The sequence below is a fragment of the Pogona vitticeps genome, chromosome 7 (genome assembly GCF_051106095.1).
Source record: "Pogona vitticeps strain Pit_001003342236 chromosome 7, PviZW2.1, whole genome shotgun sequence".
NCBI lineage: Eukaryota > Metazoa > Chordata > Lepidosauria > Squamata > Agamidae > Pogona > Pogona vitticeps.
The window spans coordinates 3145925-3166052 of record NC_135789.1 but is presented as its reverse complement, the minus strand read 5'-3'; the positions used below and the strand labels follow the sequence as shown (position 1 = coordinate 3166052).

The following is a 20128-nucleotide window of genomic DNA, read 5'->3' as shown; positions in this document are numbered from 1 at the left end:
CAAGGGATCAGCCCTGCAACGTATCAGATGCATATGCCACAGGCACATGCATCTTTTCCAGGTGGCTGTTCCGGGTCTTTGTGGGTCTCGGGTTGCACGCCTCCGTTTCCAGGCTGGCCTTGAAACTTCTCCTGGAGGGTGGTTTACGCAGGAAGAAACTTGCCACCAGTTCTCCAACCTTCTCTAGTCTGGCTGCTGCCACAAGACAATTCATAACCCGAAAATGAATACACACACGGACGATGGCTTCATATTCAATTATTTGCAGCTCGGCTTATTTTTTTCGTTTTCGTTTTCGCTTTGCGATGGCGTTGATTTAAGGCCTGTTTTAACGAGCAGGGGAACCATCTCTGCATACAGCATTCAGCCATCATCAAACAGGAAAGGGGGTGGCCAGGGGGGTGGGGGCAGAGACAGCGAGGCGAGGGCTGTGCATTTACTTATTTATTTATTTTATCTCTGCAGCAGTTTCCCCGGTCCATCAGATGCACGCATTTCGGGCACGCTGGGTGTGCAATGCAGCTCGACTGCAGCAGCCGCCGATGGATGGATGGCTGGCGGAGGGCTTGCATGCCGTCCGTAGGGTGCGCTGGGCTTGCAGAGGATGCGAGCCAGGCGTTGCGCTGCAGGTGTCGTGTCCTTGTCTAACGCAGGGATAAAAGAGAAAGGCCAAAGAGGAAGAAGAGCAGGGAAATGAAAGAAAGAGGGTGAGAGCGAGGGAAAAGAAAGCTATTTTAGGCAGCAAAGCAGCGAGATCTTTATAAACACAGGGGGGGGGGAATCAATGAAAGTACTGGGTGTCTTTTGCAAGCGGTGTTCCTGGGCTATAACACGTTATGTGGAAATAAGTCTGTAGATAGCGGCTCAGCCAAGTCAGGCCCAGCCAGACATAGAGGATGGCAGCGAGGCCTAAAGAAAATACAAACTTCGGCAACATAGGAGTGGAGATGCTCAGGCATCTTCACCCCTAAGCACCAGCAATATAAAACTAAAACTGAGTTGATGCTGACATAGGGTGGCCCTGAGCGGGTTTTTCACAGGAGCGCAAGGGCCGAGATGCGCTTCTAGTGGGGGCACCCTTGCAGAGTGAGTTTGCGAGGATTTGAACTCAGGTCTCCTGAGGCCTAGCCCCATGCTTTATCCTTGGCGCCACCCGTGGGGAAGTGAAATGGCAAACGGCAGGCCTCTGTGACTCGGTTTATTGCAAAACTAGGACTCTTAAGAGATGGACGTGTCATCTCCTCGATGGATGGGAAGATCTGGAAATCAAGGGGGCCCAGCAAAACCTTGAACCGCTCGCCCCGATGGATGGAGTTCAAGGGGGTCCCTTTTCTGGCTGAGCTTCCTGGAAGGGACTGGTAGCTCTGCACGGACAAAAAAGGGGGGGTCTGTGTTTTCAACATGGAGGTTCAAATTTTGCTTCTTTTGTGCCCCCCCCTCCAAGAAATCTCAGGATGCCCAAAGGAAAGAATTAGGTACCTCCCCCTATTGCCCCAACCTGCTTGCTGCGCCCCCCCCGATATATTTTGATGTGATGTCTGGGGTTGTCCTGGGCCCCTCCCCATTGAAAAAAAAACAAACAAACCCAACTCTCTGTTTGCAAAAAAGTGACTTTTTGGCTTTTTTAAAAAAATCTTTTTTTCATCAGGGAGGTCGAATAAGGTCGGCTCCACCTCCCCACTCTTTATCTCCTTACCATAGGCTTAAAATTAAATAAAGGTTAACTATCTCTTGTATTTCCAGAGTGGTTGACAGGATACAATGAACCAAACTCAGAAAGTAAATAGAAACAGTGTAAACTAAAACAATGGGGGGGGGGGAGAGGCCAGAAATCTCAAAATCAATCTAAAACATCCCCAACTGAAAATACTGTAAATAAATACATTTGCTGTTGATCTAGTAACCATTGGACCCCACTGTCTCTCAAGCGCCCCCTACCAATTCCACCAAAAGGAAAGCAAAATATAATGTATGTTTTTTTTCCTTTTAAAGTAATCATCTAACGCCAAGTTTCATGACTTTTCCATGATCAAAGCAAGCCTCTTTTTAAAATTCCTGCTCGTTTTAACGTCTCCAGTCCCTTCGGCGGGTGAAAAGCAATAATAAGCCTCAATACAACAATAAAATAAAGAAGGAAAAGAGGACGGAGTAGAGGACGGGAGGGCAACAGCAGGGTTTGGCGGAAAGAATTAAAAAATTACGTTTGTAAATTAAAGTTAGGAAACTAAAAAACGAATTACTTTTAAAAGTTATGGTTGCTCCCGCTTGTCGTCCAGGGCAATTTTGAAAAGGTCTCCCTCGTTGTATAAATCGGGCCAGGGAGCCACCGAAATAACGACATAAATACTAGAAATAATATATTTTTCCCCCCTTCACCCTCGGTGTTGTTCAGGGAAGCAGGGATTCTCCCTCCCGCTCCGCCACCGGCCGCCCTTCTCGCGACGTCAACCAGAAGATCCCACCCAGCGCCCGGGCCGGCCTTGGCGAGAGGGAGGCGGGCGCTTCGCTTCGCTTCGGATTAGCCAAGAAGCAAGAAAGCGGATCTGGAACCGGTTCGAGTTGGCTCGCCCTTGGTGGGGGTGGGAGGTGAGTGTGGCGCCGGGGTGCGCACTGACCCACAAAAATAAGGGAAGGCAGGGGAAGCTAGGTACAGGGTGTCCTGCAATCCGGCCCCTCCCCCCACTATCCTTGCAAAACAAAACCGAAATGCACGGGAAGGTGTTTGCTGCTGCGCCTTGAGCGCCGCTCCGGAGCGCACGCCTTTCCAGCAGGGCCGAGAGCGAGCGAGCGAGGGAAGACCCGGAAGACCAGGGATTTTTGTATTTTAATAGCATTTATTTGCATTTCTCCAGTCCCCACCCACCCCCCAAAGAGACGCCTCCCAGCTGACGGAAGCCTCGAACTCCCAGCTGATCGGGAAACGGAGGAGGGATTTTCCCCGCAGCCTTTGCGAAACAGCCGTTCCCGTCGTCCCGTCTCCGGAGCGAGAATAAAGCTGATCTCCTGGGGTTTCCATTGAACCCTTGAGACCTCCGTCCTTTCTCTCAAAGTGTTTAAGAGCATAACAGGAACGTGGGAATCACAGGCCAAAAGCGTGTGTTTCACGTGGGTGTGAGTTTGGAAGTGTGATTTTAAACCAGATATTTGGACAGGGTTCCCCTTTTGGGAGCATGGCGCTCAGAAAATGTGATTGAAAGCCCTCTCTGTAGTAAGAAGAAGTATTTGGAAGCAGTGTGGTTCCAGATGGGCCGTCCAGAGCCCTTGACCCACTCCTGGTGAACACGGAAATAGGTCTCCTTGGTGGGTACTCTGGATTTGTCCAGCAGCCCAGATTTTTTTTTTTGCACTCTTGAACAGAGTGCCCTGGCTGTTGGGGAACGGCGCAAAGCCTAGGAAGAGCGGTTTGGTCCCAAAGGAGTAATTCAGAGCCGTTAGCTCTGCAAAAGACCTGCTCATGGTTGGAACAATAGAAACGAAAACTCATTTGTTGGTATGGATTTTTGGATTTTTCGAAGGAGGGGGCCGCCTCTGGGCACTTGGGCTTCCAAATGGTGCCACCGATCCCCACTTTGAACAGGCCATCCCCATCAGAATCTGAGCATAAAGGTCATTTATTCCAAAGGCCAGCAGTTCCGCAGGCCTTTATAAGGGGCGCTTGTTACCGGCAGCCTATCAAAACACCCTTCGCTTTGCATATGCCCTTTGGAGAACAGCTGGTGTTCTGCTCGGCGCCCTTCCTTGTTTGATCTGTCTGACGTGTCAAGAGATAAAGAATTCCCGCTAACCATCCGGGGGATCCCTCTACATGGCCGCCCGCAGCTCTAGCTGCGAAATGGATAAACATTGTGAAACCGCAAGGGATTGAGAAACAGGTTTTTCAGCTGAACTAGAAGGCTGTGGAGCTGGAAACGGTAGTCCGGATTGATTCCCCAGGAGTGAACCTGCACGGAGCCATAACGCACTCGACAGGGTGGCTTCTGAGCCGCTCTCGCACTCGTCTTGGCCTACCTCGTGAGGTTGTTGTGAAATTGGAGGAAGGGCCGTGCAAGCCGCCGGCACCTCGCCGCGGAGGGAGAAGGTGGGCTTTCAGTAAATACGGCGGGTGGGCTGGTTGGCCTCTGAAGATGCTGGAATAGGTAGACTTTGACGTGCTCTAGCAAAATGCTTCTTGTGGGCCAAGAGTCAATGAAAACGGCCCCCCGGAGCAGCAGAATTGTCCTGCAGTTTTCAGGGAGGTGTGTCTGCTTACTTTTCCACCACAGTAGATTTACTTTTGGGTGTGGGAGGGCTGCCGTTTTTGCCAGGAAATGCTCAACAAAGCTTATCTCTGTGGCGTTCTTGTTGACCTAACCGTTGAAAAACCACCAGCCCCATGATTCCCCCCCCCTCACACTCCCTTTGATAGGTCTTTTCCTTTTTGAAGAAGAAAAGGTTGCCGAGCTAGAAAGGATTTATTCTCCCAGGGAGCGACAGGTAGGTAGGTCTGTCTGCCGGGATTCACAAAGTGTTAGAATGAATAGGGTTTCTTCTGAACTGCAGCCTTTAAAACTGTGGGTGTAACGCTTGTTTTTGCTTTTCGTTTTGAAAGTGGTGGCTCAGATCTTGGATTTTGTGTTTCCAGTTCGAAGGGCCTTCAAATCATCCCGTAGTCCTTTTACACCACCTCCCCCTAAGCTGATGGGGTTTCATTTTGGGTGATAAGACATTCCAAATTGGCCTTACCGGGAGGAGATCTCTCAGGCTTTCTGACCTGTTTATTTATTAAAAGAGGTACGACCTGTCTTACAAGTAATGTGTTCAAAGCTTAGAAGCTGTAATATAGGTTGACAGTTGCCAAGAGTTGAACGCAAAGCTTGTATGGGGAACAAAAACTCGCAGATAAGGCCTGGACATGATGATAGATACGGTCAGCCAGTGGAGAACGGATTCTTATTTCTTACCCAGAGGTTGTACGTTAGTGGCGATTGGCCGGGGGGGGGGGGGTTGGGGTTGGACATTGACAGGGATTGTGCAACCCCCCCCCCCAAGTGGGGAATATGCACTTTAACCGGGGCAGAGTTTGGAACTAGAAGAGGGAGAAAAAGGAGATTGTGTCAAACATTTGGAAGAATGAAAGTGGACAGAGTTTCTGCCTTCTCTTTTTTTGTCGAAAACATTCCTAAACGGTTTGCTGTCTTTATCCTAAGCCCTAAATTTTTTTCTCCCTGTTCCTTTTCGTGTTTGTTTTGTGCTAGGGCTGTTGACAAATGTGAAGGCGCAAAAGATCTCATTGAAACAAGCCAGCTGATACAATCTCCGCTGAAATATTATAAAATACGGAGACGCAGAGAAGCAGCAGAGAAACTTGAAGGTTAAAAGTGAAAAAAAAATTGAATTAAAGTTTAAAAACAAAACAAAAACAAAGAGTAAATGTCTACTGGATGACACAGATCTTGATGTAATCATCAACATCTTAGCCAGAAACCCAGCAGTTCTGTATTCTTAGAACGGCAGATCTGGTAGGGACCCCAGAGATCATCCAGTCCATCCCTTGTCAAGGAGGCTCAGAGGGAGATTCGAACTCCTTCTGGCTCTGCAGACAGAGACCTAAACCACCGAGCTATCCAACAGGAATTGATATCTTGCCACATTTCATGACAAAGCCAAAGAGATTTCCTTTGGAAGAGTGAAATGGTCAGAAAATTGGGATAACCTTGTAGGATTTTGGGAACGGATGCATCTGGTTTGTTGTGTTTTCAGTACTTCTAAAAATGTCCCGTGTCTTTTTCCCTTGTTTCTCACCAGCGTCCTTTGTTTCCAAGATGCTTTTAAGAGCGACGATTTGTGCTGCCTTCTTCTTCCAAGTGGCCCCCATCCTGGCCCGGGAGGCCCGCGGCCACGTTTCCGTGGTCCTCCTGGGAGCCACAGGCGATCTGGCTAAGAAGTACCTCTGGCAGGGTCTGTTCCAGCTTTACCTGGACGAAGTGAGCCACGGGCACACCTTCACCTTTCACGGAGGGGCCCAGTCGGAGCCCGAGCAAGGCCGGAAACTCATGTACGAACGGCTCAAGGACCTCGCCTGCCCGCCGGACGTCGCGCCGGACCGCTGCGCGGTGGTCAAAGACCAGTTCCTCCGGCTGACGGAATATCACCGGCTGAAAACGGAGCAGGACTACGCCGCCCTCGACAGAGAGATTCGAACCGTCCTCGCTCAAGAGGGACTGGAGGAGGCGGGTCGGATATTCTACCTCTCGGTCCCCCCGTTTGCCTACGTTGACATCGCCCGGCACATCAACAGCAGCTGTCGGCCGCCAGCCGGGGCTTGGCTGCGGGTCGTCCTGGAGAAACCCTTTGGCCACGATCTCAAGTCCGGCCAGGATTTAGCCGACGAGCTGAAGGCCGTCTTTCAGGAGGAAGAGATCTACCGAGTGGATCATTATCTCGGCAAGCAGGTGAAGGTCGAAAAGATGGACAAAGGGGCAATTTCGGAACCGAACAGAGGCTGGGAGGGGCAGCAGCATTTGCATGGGGATTGTGCTCTCAAGAACAAACCCCCATCCAAAAATTTTTTACCTTATTTTTCCTTGTATAAGACTATACTTTTGTCTAAAATCTTGAGGGTCGTCTTATACACAGAAGTAAGCTGAGGAGAGAACAAAAACAAGCAGGGATCAAAGCTATCCTGCAGCGCTTTGATCCCTTTCCCCCTACACTTGCTAAGCCCCACTTAGATTTCTTAATTTTGGATTAGAAAAGTGGGGGGTCGTCTTATACATGGGGGTGTCTTATACACGGAAAAATATGGTATATTGAAACCAGGAGTGAAGACCTTCGCTGTTCCTAGTTTGATTTTTCTTGTCGATGACCCCCCCAGTTCTGAGCCTCTTGTGGCCCATCAGAGGAGCGCGGGAGCAGAATTTGGCCCGGGCTGAGCTGAACTTCCCACACGCATCCTGAGGACCACCAGGGCGAGTTGCCTCTGAGCATCTACAGAATCCCATGACCTTCCTCGTCTACCCAAAGTATCTGTTGCCAGTTTTGCTTGTCTTGGGTGGTCATCCTTCCCCATGCTGGCTGAGACCATACCCTTAGGAAGGGATGTTTTTTAAAAAGCAGTAAAATTTAAGAATAGAAGAGAAACTTCTATCCTTCGGGGGGGGGGAGGACAACTTGTCCTTTATGCATGGGATTCCCGATTGCTTCCCCTTCTAGTTCCTTCTGGATATTTTGGCCTCAAACCCCATCCGCCTTGCTTCTCGGGTGTGACAGCCGGGGAAGATGGACGTTGTTGTCCAAAATGTCTGCACGGCTTTCTGCTGGCGAAAGGCATTTGCTCCCATCCAAGGGGTGGGTGTGATGGTTCTATCATCCTTTGCCTCACGGGTTGTATAGTAGGGGTATAGCTTATTTCTTTTCAGCTTGTTTTGGGTTTTCAAAAAAGGAATAAAATCACATGAATTTTTACACACACACACCCACGCCATCAGAATCATAAAGGCCAGCTATTTTATTTAGCGATCCTTCCCTCTTTTAGGACCTGGTTTGCTTCTTTGCCTATAGGTTCGAGTGTGTACGTGTGAAGGCAGGGGGAGAAAGGGTCTGGATCAAACCCACCTCTTTCCGCCCGATCTGACCACGCCAAGGTCAGAGGCTTGGATTTTGCTGATGAATCAACCTTTCCTCCCCCCCCCCCTCCCTCCTCGTCCGCTCTCGCTCATATCAGGTCTGCCAAGCAAGAGATTTCTAAGTGAGGCTTTTAATTTGATCAAAACGTGCGGAGGGTGTACTTTTTGATCTCTTTCTTCCTGGCGTGGGAAGTGGTGGTGGTGGAAGGGGAGGGGGAGGGGGGTGCGGTGGAGATCATTTTGCAAGAGGGGCAGAGTCGGCGAAAGGGAAGGCGACCCAGAGCAGGGAGTGAAATCCCATCACTGGGGACAGAAGGCGGGTCCGAGTCCTCGGATCTGGGAGCATGTCCTGGAGAGCACAGCGAAAACAGACTCTGCTGCGCTTTTGCTGTATGGAGGGACGTGAAAAGACAACTGTGCTTCTGATCGGGTGCAGAGTGCATGGGAGACAAGAGGCCACGGTTGACCCCAGACACACGAAAGCCACACTCCTGCCGTTTCTTTCGTTGGTTTGGTGTGCTCTCATGGGCCCAGTCCCACTGGTTGATCCAGAAATGACAGGCCCTTCGTCGTGACCTGGATGCTAATTATATGTTTGTTAAGTTCTTTAGAAAGGAGAGAGAGGGCTAGCACTGAGGGCCCGCAAGGAAAACATTTGCCTATATAGGCACAGGCATCATTTGAGCAGTGGGAGAGCGGAGGCAGGTTTCACTGGATCAAAGCTCCATGCTTTATTCAATGGTGTGGACAACATCAGCATCCATCATCTCCCTGAGGCTTCTCCTTTCCCTCTGAGCTTAGCTATGATCCTCATGGTACAAATGGGAGAAACATCTGAAGAAGACTGGAAGTTGTCCATGTCACCATGCAAAAGATTCAAGAGTAGGTCAGAATGGGCAATTAAGAGCCATTAGCTTTAGAAAAGACCTGTTCCTTTTTGTTTAATATGGCCAGACCTAAATGCTTCCTTTTTTGGGGGGGGGGGACTTTCCTAGCTGGGGTGGGGTGGGTCTGATTATGGGGTTTATCAGGGTGATGCCTGCACTTCCAAATGTATCACTATACTACTACATTTGAGGCTCACTGCTTCCATGTTTGCAGCTGTGTGTTTGTTCTACCCTAGCCCATCATTCCCAAGTTGTGGGATGCTGCTGACCATAGCGCTGTCGGTGATGGCGAGTGAGCCTCGAGAAAATGCAAACCCATCTTGCTTGCATATTCTCTTTTCAAGGGGGGGACTTTTTTGAGTGGGAATCTGTGGGGGTCTCGCTCATTTCTCCTGCCCCTTCTTTCATTCCTAGTTTTCATTGCCTTTTATAGCTATGTAACCGCATTGGGTCCCCTTATGGGGAAAAAGGTGGCCTATATATAAAACAAACAAACAAATAAATGTGTCTTTTCCTCTTAAAACCCAAACGAACCTTCTTTTGAAGGGTCACTTCTTAACACCTTCACAAGCATTCCAATTTAAAAAAAACCCAACTTCTGAGCTTTTATAGGTGTCCTGATTCTTCCAAATGCTTCAGCAAAACTGTTTTCAATAATAGCTATGAATATATAATACGGAACACTTCATTAGAACGTGTTTCCTCCCCTCGAGTCAAATAGTTTATGTGAAGTATAGCGGGCTGTTTGGAAAAAGAAACCTTGTGTGAAATGTTTATACAGTACATAAACGAAAGAAAATAAATGGACACGGTTATCTCTATAATTTCCTTTCCAACCAAGAGTGTAGCACATTCACCATTTAATGGGGTTTTTGATCATATGAAAGTTGTATCTTCACTGACCTCCGTTTCCTCTTTATTTATTTCTATTGTTTGTTTGTTTTTTCATTTTTTTCTCTGAACCCAGGCGGTGGCCCACATCCTGCCGTTCCGGGACCAGAACCGGCAACATTTGAAACCGATCTGGAACAGACATCACGTGGAAAGGGTGGAGATTGTCTTGAAGGAGACGGTGGATGTGAAAAGTATGTGGGTCGTGACTTAAGTGCTGGGGGTAAGAGAGGGCCCCTTCTAGAGGTGGAATGATGTATACCGTTGCTGGAAAATGTATACCGTTACGTAAGGTGGAAAATGTATACCATTACAGCTTTACACTAAGCTGCACCCTTATTGCAGGAAATTCTAGCCACTGACCTTATCCTGGTTTGTTGTGTGATGGAAAAGCTCATTAATCCCAGTTAGACCAAAGTTCCATCTAACCTGGTTTCCTGTTTCCAACATGCTTTACCTGGAAGGCCCCAAAGCCGACCCCACCCCATGGTTTGTCCTTAGGGTCTGGGGTCTAGAATTAACGTGACATGGGTGACTAGCTTTTGAGACCGATGCTTTTTCAATTTAAAGCTGAAAAGAAAGAAAGAGAAAAAGCACAGTTTTTCCTTTAGATTTTGCCCGTTGCACTGCTGAATATTGGCCACGGAGGGACAGAGAAGCCAGCCGTTCACTGTAAGACAAGATGCACAGAGAGTGTGCACCTTGTTTTGAATGTGATTTTGTACTCCCAGAAGTGGTAATCAACTTAAAAAGAAGCTGCATCCTCCATAGATGCCTGGTGTACGAAACTTGGTGAAATGATGCATTGACTTGGGTACGACAGAGCAAACCTACGTCCCTACAGACTCTTGGGGTCTTGGGGTGACGTCCCCCCCCCCGATCTATTGTTCCTGGGCTGGTGGAGAAGAGACGGCAGGTTTTCCTGAATGATGACGCAGGATCTTCCCTTTTCTCCTTTCTCTCTTTCCCTCTGCCCCCAAATTTCCAGACCCTTTGGACAATCCTGGCCTGGCCTTGCCGCGAATTCAAGGACAGGGCTCCGTTTGCTGCACCAGCACTTTTGCTGCAGCGCTGGTTGCACCGTCCGCCTGCGCCATCCCAGAAACACTCGCCTGGCGCCCAGCCCTGTGCAGCTCTGGAACGTGTCCCTCTTTCTCTCTCTCTCTCTCTCTCTACATTGCATTTATTAAAACCTGGGAGGGCCTCTTTTCTTTATTGGGAATATTACAATCATAATTTTGGCCAAACCGGCCTAGTTTCCCCTTCTCCGGGGAGAAAAGTGGGAATCAAGGATGGGGACACCCTGCCTTCTCTCTCCCACCTCCCCCCAAACATCATCTCTGAGGGCAATCCTTCATTTCCTGACACTCTCCCTGTATTCTGCTTGCGTGGCTTGCTACCCTGCCAAAGGATGTGCCACATTGATTACGTGAATTTATGCCTCGTGGATCTGGTGCAGATGGTTTTTCTGGTTCCAAACACATTACATTTTAATTTTTTGGGGGGGGGGAAGGGGAGAGAGTGGTTGCACCGTCTGCTGAGATTTCCCAGAGGAGAAACGGGGGTGGGGATGGGGGTGGGGGCTTAAAGATTAATGGCCTTTCTTCAGCTCCTCCCTCCCCCTCCCCCCAATCATCCCACCACCCTCTGTGTTTGATCACCCAGTCAAAGAGAAGCTAAGAAAAATGAGCCAGACGGAAAAACTTGGGCAGGGAAAGCTAACCTTCCCATTCTCAAGGGCACTGCAGTAAAAAACCTGAGCGGGCAAGACTCCGCTCTCGGACTCTCCAGGCCGATGCTGAGATTTTTGCCTCTTTTAATTCTTTTATTTATCTTCGGTGGTTCCGTTTCTCATTCCCGCTTCCTCTGGGGCATGTCTTTCCGGGATCCAGCGATGTGCCAACGTTCTGTTCAGGAAGAACGAGCCCCAAACCTTTTCTTTCTGGGGTTTCGGGTCAAAGCGCCACATTTTGCCACAGCTGGTGGTTCGATGGACCGATGGGTGGGTGGGTTTCGAAAATGCACCCCTTTAAGAAAACGGAGTTGTGGCCTTTGTTTGTGGAAATATAAACTCCACAGCTTTGTGAGGCAGATTGTATATCCTCACAAGGGTGCGTACAAAGCCACACCAGGAGAAAGATGGTGACATGCAGTGAAAGTGGAAATCTTAATTGCCGCTCTTATAAACAAGCTGCTGGGGGTTGGGGAAATGATGGAGGTGTGGCAATTAATGAAATTGATTAAAAGGAGGCGGCATTTAAAACACCAGAAGAGTTAAGAACGTGTGCTGGATGAGCCCAAAGGTACAGACAGTTGGTTTAGCTTTGGAAAGCTCAGGAGCAAAATATTCGTGGAAAGGTGTCGTACCGAGCTCATATTTCCCAGTATTGATTGCTGACATACAGCCCTCATAATTGACTAGATATTTGAACTAGTCGCCTCTTAAAGTAGCAGTATGGTTTATATCCCAGAGCCGAGAAAATGACTTTAAATAAAATTATTTGTTTCTCTTCCAAGCTTGCCTTTATGGTTCAGTTTCTAAAAAAATAATTCCGTGCTGTCCTGTAATTCAAAAGGAATGAGAATAAATACTTTTTAGTTTCCTTTCCGCAAAAGGTCGGCTGGAAAAGTAACACTTTCTCCTTATTAAAATCAAACGGAGACAGTTGTTTTTGATCCTTTTTCACAGAAACCTCTCACTGCGACAAACTGTTGACCTCCAGCACAAAATATAGATAAGGTGTGAAGACACACAAACCCACAGATGCACACCTGTAACAGTAATTTGAAAACAGTAACAGTTATGCCCAGCAGCATCTGGTGGATCTGGGCTGATACAATCCACAAAATTTTCCCAGGTTCCTTTACCGTTGCGATGTAACTTAGTTACACCATGATTATTGCAGGGGGTGTGTGTGGAATGGAGTTAATTACAGGCAACTTGTTATTTATACAACCAATGACTTCCGAGTTCTGTCACATTATACGATGGAACTGCAGAATAAATGTGCCACCTTGGGTCCTTTGAAGAAGTAAGGCAGGGTAAAAAATATTTTAAATAAATAAATATGTCAGTTTCCTACATGTAGATGGCAATATAAAGTTGTAAAAGACTATTTCCTTCATTTCTTCTTCATTCACTGGTCAAATGTTTACTATAAGCTCCTATCTATGTTTACACATTCTAACGTAAACTGTTTTTTTTTTTTTCAAAGCTGCAAACCTTACATGTACTTTTACTTTAGCACCAATTTTCCTGCAATTCACATTTTGGATTTGCTTCCTTGACAAGCTTGTCTCGCTGATTAATCTTCTCACCTCTGGGTATGTTGTGGATAGATCGCACCAGCTTCTATGAAGAGTACGGGGTGATCCGGGACGTCCTCCAGAACCACCTCACCGAAGTGTTGATGTTACTGGCTATGGAGCTTCCCGAAAACATCAGCAACACCGAAGACATTCTAAGAAGCAAGCTTCAAACCTTTGCCTCGCTCCGGAGCCTGGAGAAAAGCAGCGCTGTGATTGGCCAGTATGAAGCGTATAACAGCCACGTGAGGGAGGAGCTTCAGAAGGGGCCGGACTATTTCAGCAGCACGCCGACCTTTGCAGGTAGTTGAGGAACCCACCGGAGGGGTAGAATTCGCCCAAATATTTTGTGGTTTCTGTTTGATTCCCTTTGGAGGCTTCAGAAGAGGAAGGGAGACATACGGGTGGATTTATCCTATTTCTACAATGCTAGACAAACCGATTTCCCAAAACGGGGCTTTATTTATTATAATTTTTTTCCTATCCAGTCTGTGATGAACTCAGCGCATTGCATGAGATTTCCCCTCAACCCCCTTTTTATCTTCACAACAGTCCTACGAGGTTGGTTAGCCTATGTGAGGATTTGAACCCCATTCTTTTCCATCCTAATCTGGCGCTAGACACTGTACCACATTTCCTCTATACAAGTCTGTGTGTCTTCTAAAGTTTCCTCCCTCAGGATATACTCTGGAAAAAAAAAGGCGTTGAGAAGGATTGGTTTGGGACTTATAATTCCCAGAATCTCCCAGTGAGTTCAAGCTGGCCTGCATCGCGCTCCTCTTCCCTCACTTTGCCACAGCCCTCTGAGGTAGAACCAGCTGGAGCAGTGACTAGCTCTTAATTAATAGTGCAGCATTTTAATAAAGTACCCCATAATAGAAGAGGAAGTAGAGAAGACACGCACGTGCAAAAGCTAAAAAGAAAATCTTGCACATATTGTGTAAAGTCAGCTTAAGTCTCATGTTCCCATCAGGTTTCCTGTTCTTCATTGCTAATTGTCATCTGTTAATTTCATTTATATTTATTCTTTTGCATCAACCAAGCAGGGGGGGACTTTCCCACAAACATTTTGGAGACCCATATATATATGGGTCTCCATTCTGCTTTATGGGTCTCAACGACAGCCCTGTAAGGTAGATCTGGCTGAGCCCGAGAACCACAGACTCAAGGTAGCTTTGAGACGTTTTCACAGCTCAAAATCCCCCCCAGGATCCTGGCTTGGCATTCTTAAAAGATGGCTGAGTTACCTCATGACTGGATAGCTCAGGGGTCGAGGTCTCTGGCTGGGGAGCCGGAGGTTGGGAGTTCGAATTCCCCCACAGGGCCTCCTTGACAAAGGCTGGACTGGATGATCCGAGAGGGTCCCTTCCAGCCTGGCCGTTCTGAGGTTCTAAGATTGTGATCGGGAGCCTTTGCCTCTCCTTTGCGTCTCGACCCGCCCGCCGAACCGGTTCCTCTCTCGTTTTTCAGGTGTGCTGGTTCAACTGGACAGCCTCCGCTGGGAAGGCGTTCCCTTCATCCTCACCTCCGGCAAAGTCCTGGACGAGCGGGTGGGCTACGTCCGCGTCCTCTTCAAGAACCGGGCCTATTGCGTCCAGCGGGAGACCGCGCAGGACCCCGAGCTGAGCCAATGCAAACCCAAGCAGCTGGTCTTCCACATCGGGCAGGGCGAGCTGAACTCCCCGGCCGTCCTGGTCAGCCGCAACCTCTTCAAGCCGGCCATGCCGAGAGGGAGCTGGAAGGAAGTCCACGACCGGCCTGACCTGCGCCTCTTTGGACAACCGCTGTCCGATTACTACGTCTACGTTCCGGCAGTGGAGAGGGACGCTTATTCTACCCTGATCTCCCGGATCTACCATGGCCAGAAGGACGTCTTCATCACCACCGATAACCTGCTGGCCTCCTGGGGTTTTTGGACTCCTCTGTTGGCCAGTTGGGCTAGCGAATCTCCCCGCTTGTACCCCGGGGGCCGGGAGAACGGACCCCTCTTGGATTTCGAGGTGGTGGGCGGGGAAGTCCGGTTTGTGACGAAGGAGGCGGTGGAGGTGATGACGACGGCCAGGGGCGAGCAGGCGCCCGGAGAATACAAGACCATCCAGTCCAGGTTTCGGCAAAGCCAGCTGGTGACCGCCTGGTCGGAGGAGCTGATCGGCCGGCTGGCGTCGGACATAGAAGCGGCGGCCGCCGGGGCCATCCGGCGGTCTGGGGCGTTCCACTGGGCGCTGTCCGGCGGCTCGAGCCCCCTAGCGCTCTTCAAGCAGCTGGCTTGGCATCATTACAGCTTCCCGTGGAAGCAGACCCACGTGTGGCTGGTGGACGAACGCTGCGTACCCCTCGCCGACCCGGAGTCCAATTTCGGCAACCTGCATGAGCACCTCCTGCGCCACGTCCGGGTCCCCTACTTCAACGTCCACCCCATGCCGGTCCACCTCCACCAGCGCCTCTGCGTGGAGGAGGACCGTGGGCCGGAGCTCTACGCCCGTGAGATCGCCGCCCTGGTGGTCAACTCCAGCCTGGACCTGGTGCTGCTTGGGGTGGGCCCGGATGGGCACACGGCCTCGCTCTTCCCCCACGCGGCCGTGGGCCTGGAAGGCGGGGAACCGGACGTGGTGTTCACGGAAAGCCCCATCAAACCTCACCAGCGCATGACCTTCTCCCTGGACCTCATCAACAAAGCCAAACGGGTCGCGGTGCTCGTCTTAGGGAGAGGCAAGCACGACATCGTGACGGTGGTCAGCCGGGCAGGCCACGAGCCTCAGAAATGGCCCATTTCGGGCGTGAAACCCAGTTCCGGCCAGCTGGCTTGGTACGTGGACTATGAAGCTTTACTGGGATGAAAGCCGCCACCACCTCCTCCTCCTCCTCCTCTTCCTGGTTCCCCCACCTTTCTAGTCCTTGTTCCCGGCACTAACCGTGGTCTGTTTTGTGGTCTGGAAACCTAAGAAGCTGTTAATGATGACAATTGAAGGCGATTAATCTCCCTCCAGCTCAGGACCTTGAGAGGGTTTAGACATGCCCCCAAAATCTCTTTCTACCCTGGTTCCGGTTTTGGGGAGTCAGTGGCCAAAAACATCAAATACAGTAGGACCTCCACTATCCACCGAATCAGTATCCACTGATTCATTTATCTGCTGCCTGAAAATGAACAGAAAACCTCAGAAATATATTTTTATACCTATTTCCAGGGTGTATTTACCAGAACTGGCCAGGAGAGGGAGACAGAGACCACACTGTGTACACTCAGTCTTTGCGCCTTCCCCGTTTTTCAGCCTGGGGAGGCTTGGAACCTCTGGAGGTTTGTCCTGTCTGTGCACATGAAGGTTGCATTCTGGTAGTGTGCCCAGATGTGCAACCTCTCCAAGTGTTCTTGGATCACAGCTCCCATCAGCCTCCACTCTTTACAATGCTGACTGGGGCGGATGGGACTCGGAGTCCAAGTATACCTAGGAGATCACAAATGTTCCACTTTTTGTTCTAATCCCATTACATTAAAAAAAGAAAGCTATCTAAGCTGGTGACTTTTACAACATCCTGTGGCTCAGAGTTCCACTGGCTAACGATCCTGACACTCGTGAGCAAGGAGTGTCAGTGAAAAGAGAGCTAGCTACCTTTATGAGATGCCCTATAGCAAAAGGGGGGGGATCTCGCCCACCTGCCACCAAAGTATTTTGGACAACAAGTTCCACAATTCTTTACGACTGGCTGTGCAGCATTTGGGGAATGCATAGACTACCACCCCTCGGGTTCTGCCCATCAGTGAGCGCTGTGTGTTGCACACAGAGACACACAAATTTATATTGCATTTTTTAAAAAACCTACAAACAGCTCATCTTTAAGTCAATTATACAGACTTTGCATTCTCTGCACCTTCTGAGAATTGTAATGATTCTCCCCACCCCACCCACCCCCAAATCCTGGGATTTCCCTCCTTTTACAAACAGACTTGGAAGGATGTGGAGAGCTAGGGTTGCATGGTGATATAACACAGCCCTGGACATGCCTAGGCTACAGATGTTTCCATTTCCTTGGATGAGCTTAACTCTACACTGGATAATGCAGTGATGACGAGATTTTGCTCCCTTCTTTGAACCCAATTTTATGTTCCTAACGTTGCAGGGAGAGAAATCAGTGAGAGGTGTACTAAATGGAGATGGCCACAAGAGGGTGCTGTTGGACAAGTTTTGGATGTTAGCCGCAAGGGCTTCCCCCTAACTCAGAATGGAGTTGATGGCATATGATAGAAATTAACAGTAGTAAATACGAAGGGGAAATTAAAATAACCTTTAAGATCCTTTCCAAATTTTGTGACTCTGTAATATGAAAATGTGGAAGCCCGGTGGAGGTTAGATATTTCTTTGCTGGGCCTCAGGTCAAGCCCAGAGCATCCTGGGGCCATGTGAGCCATCCAGGTCCGGATCCAGCCCAATGGGACCAACCCAGTACCTGAAAGGTCAACCCCATGGAGTTGAATGGGGCTTACGGCCACACAGGGAAGTTCAGGGTTGTAACCCAAGCTTCCAAAGCAAACGGGGTGTAGGCAGAACAGCTGAGAGGCTGTTGATCCATGCTCCCCCCCCCCGCATTTAAAACTGGAGGTGTGCGTTAAAATAAAAAAATTCTGTACCCAGATGTGAATTGAAATATTTCTCCCACTTCTGTGTGCAGATTCTGGCCAGTGCTTTTTTTAAAAAAAACATTGCAGTGGTGTAAAAGCCGCCTTGATCTTTCATCCTGTTCCTCTTCTCTACCAGAGGGTCCTTGATTGAAAGGAATAGCAACTCATGCAGAGATAGGACAGGCACTCCTTGGAGGTGGAGAAACGGTGCAGCGTCTCTGCTAGCGGGTAAAGCCTTTGTCCCTGGCGTGAAGACACGGCAGGCAGATGGAGTGAGGCTAAAACGTGATCCTGTATTCAAAGCAGTGGATTGTGGAGAGACAGCCGTAGACTCATTCAGGAGGCCAAGAGGGGCTTTAAATTCTGTGCTTTCTAAAGCTCTTCACGGTGACCAGATGAAACAGCCTTTAAAAGTTTTGATCAGGTTTTATTTTGTTTTTAGGCAACACACTGGAAATATTTTTTTAATTAACAAGTTTTTGTAAATGAACATTTTAAAATAAAGGTTTTTCACTCTTGCATTAAAGAAAGAGAAATATTCTGTTTGTATACATCTGGACTATTTTGCTGGGTGGGGGGGAAATCTCACTGGCGAACAACCACGGCCGTGTTATCGTGTGGCATTTTGCTGGCAGAACTTATGCGATATCTATTATGCAGGCGCAGATCAACGATAGGATTCCAGCTGTTGAATCAGCCTGTCTTTGTGAGACACCATCCTCGGTTTATCCCTGTGAGGCTAAATCTGTTTGCTCGCCCCAGATAAGAGCTGATCCCCACAATCAGGAGAACTTTGATATGTGGGCACTCACATAGGGCTCGTTTCTTCAACGGAGTGACTCTAGCTGGGGGCCGAAAAATAGATTTAGTCCATAACAGCCCTGCGATGTAGGTCAGACTGAGGGGGGGCCTTCCCCAGGGTCACTCAGTGAATTTCACATCCAGAGGAAGGGATCGACCATATCCCAGTCCAACGCTAACCATTACACCACGTTGCCTCTCTTAGAGGCATGCTGGCTGGGGAAAACGCCAGGGTTTTCTGTGGGGTGCTTCTAAAAGAAATGCATTAAATAATAAAGAAAATAATACGTAAATTCTGAAACAAACGTGCAGGTATTCAGACAGCTGTTAGAACCGATGCAGATCCTAAAAAATATTCCAGGTGTGTGGGGGAGGAAAAGCAGGAGCCCGTCATGAGCTGGCAGATTGAAAAATGTCCGTCCACCCATCCATCCAGAAATGTTCACAAGCAGAGTTCGGGAAAGCTTCCACGTTGGACTCCAAATCCCATGATCCTTTTGCCAGCATGCTAAGGGAGGGGGGATTCTGGGTGATGCAACCCAGTCAAGTAATGTTCCAAAGATCTGCTTCAGCACAAGAAATATCGGATTTCAAACTAGTAAAAGGCTGGGTTAAGGTTTTTGGACTATACTTCCTATCATCCTGAGTATTAAGACCGGGGTTGATGGGCACTGTAATCCAGCAGCTTCTCAAATGCCACATACTCACCACCCTATATCTAGAGCTGCTGGGTGGCTCAGTAGTTTAGGTCTCTGGCTACGGAGTCCGAGGTTGATGGTTCGATTCCCCCAAAGGGTCTCCTTGGGCTGGACCTGATGATCCGTAGGGTCCCTTCCAGCTCTGCCCTTCTAAGATGATTGCGATGATGATATATATGCACACACAAAATTCAATAACCTACGTACAAATTACCCCATTGATAAAAACAAACCCACAGGGATCTATATTTTGCTTGATCCGTGGATTTGTTGACGCTTTTTCCTGGCCATGGGGTCGTGTTTTGAATCTTATCCACAGACTGGCGTTCATGTTTTTAAACTGTTTTTATTTCTTTTCCTTCGGGACCCGTGTACAAGTACTCTTTTTCTTCAACGGGTTGTGAATTGCGAAAGCTGGAACAAACCCATCCATCACCACCACCCCGCCCCGGGGGTGATTTCGTATTCTCCCTGCAAAAGAGATAGATCAGACTGGACACAGAGACAGCTTTTCTTTTCTCTCGGACGTCAGGGGCACACGGTGACTCCTGCTTTCCTGTCCACACGCACGTTTTGGGGCTTTTATCTCTTAAATGAACAGCCCAAGCCGAGGATGTGCAACCGAGCAAGGTCGGAACGACACAGAAAAACAAGGGGAAGTTACACCCACATGGACTGTGAAATCTCTCTCTCTCTCTCTCTCTCCTTTCAAGCAGTCCTTCTAGAATCTAGGCCTTTAGGAATCTAGCCGCCTCTTTGTCTCCCGGGACAGAACAATCTGGTCCGTTCCATCCAAAGATAAGCGCCAAAGATTTCTTACGCCACAGAAACCAGAGAAAAAATATCCAAGGATCATCTAGAAAAGGAGTCTCAAAGATAAGATTCTGGGATGGTATTAACCTGATTGATTGATTGATTATAAAATGTTATTTATATAAATAAACAGGCATTCTATAAATAGGTCATTTTATATATAAAATATTTGTATAAAATTCATATATAAAGAAATAAAATGTATAGACATAGAGATAAATACAAATTCTCTAATACATATTTTAATTCATATTTCTTTTATCTATCATCTTTCTCCCCAAAAGGGATCCAACGTAGCTCACAACAATTTAAACCATACAATAATAACAGTTTAAAGTGCCATACCAAACTTTTTTAAAAAACAATTAAACAGGAAGGAGATTTTTGCAAATAGGCTGGACTGTCAGAAAGACGAGCATGGAGGTCCTCGATCAAATCAAGCTTGAATTACTTCGGGAGGTATCAATGGTGAAGCTAACGGTGTCCCACTTGGGCCCATCAGGAGAACTCAAG

The 20128-nt window shown here is 48.4% G+C and overlaps 1 protein-coding gene and 1 long non-coding RNA gene across 5 annotated transcripts; one reads left to right on the top strand and one right to left on the bottom strand.

The window, feature by feature from the left end:
- Positions 1-429: 429 nt before the first annotated feature.
- Positions 430-2372, bottom strand: LOC144584097 (uncharacterized). The gene is made up of 2 exons (XR_013538143.1): positions 2241-2372; positions 430-644 (listed from the first exon to the last, which is right to left on the bottom strand). It is a non-coding gene; the product is annotated as an uncharacterized LOC144584097 (long non-coding RNA).
- An 85-nt stretch (positions 2373-2457) lies between these two features.
- Positions 2458-17839, top strand: H6PD (hexose-6-phosphate dehydrogenase/glucose 1-dehydrogenase). Of its 4 annotated transcripts, none has more exons than XM_020782235.3 (5): positions 2458-2586; positions 5785-6431; positions 9459-9576; positions 12722-12991; positions 14159-17839. In XM_020782235.3, the coding sequence occupies exons 2-5, from the start codon at positions 5802-5804 to the stop codon at positions 15523-15525; spliced, it is 2385 nt and encodes a 794-aa protein (XP_020637894.3). In that variant the 5' UTR covers positions 2458-2586; positions 5785-5801; the 3' UTR covers positions 15526-17839. The 4 variants fall into 4 exon arrangements, with proteins under 4 accessions (XP_020637894.3, XP_020637893.3, XP_072833685.2 ...); XM_020782234.3 differs by lacking the exon at positions 2458-2586 and adding an exon at positions 3819-4078; XM_072977584.2 differs by lacking the exon at positions 2458-2586 and adding an exon at positions 4215-4235.
- The last annotated feature ends 2289 nt before the right edge of the window (positions 17840-20128 follow it).

What these genes read in the sequence shown, in the direction of transcription:
- H6PD (XM_020782235.3), top strand. Translation starts at nt 5,802, where the DNA reads ATGCTTTTAAGAGCGACGATTTGTGCTGCCTTCTTCTTCCAAGTGGCC. An exon ending in ATCATTATCTCGGCAAGCAG is followed by an intron (nt 6,432 to 9,458) that starts GTGAAGGTCGAA and finishes CTCTGAACCCAG; the next exon opens with GCGGTGGCCCACATCCTGCC. An exon ending in CAGCACGCCGACCTTTGCAG is followed by an intron (nt 12,992 to 14,158) that starts GTAGTTGAGGAA and finishes CTCGTTTTTCAG; the next exon opens with GTGTGCTGGTTCAACTGGAC.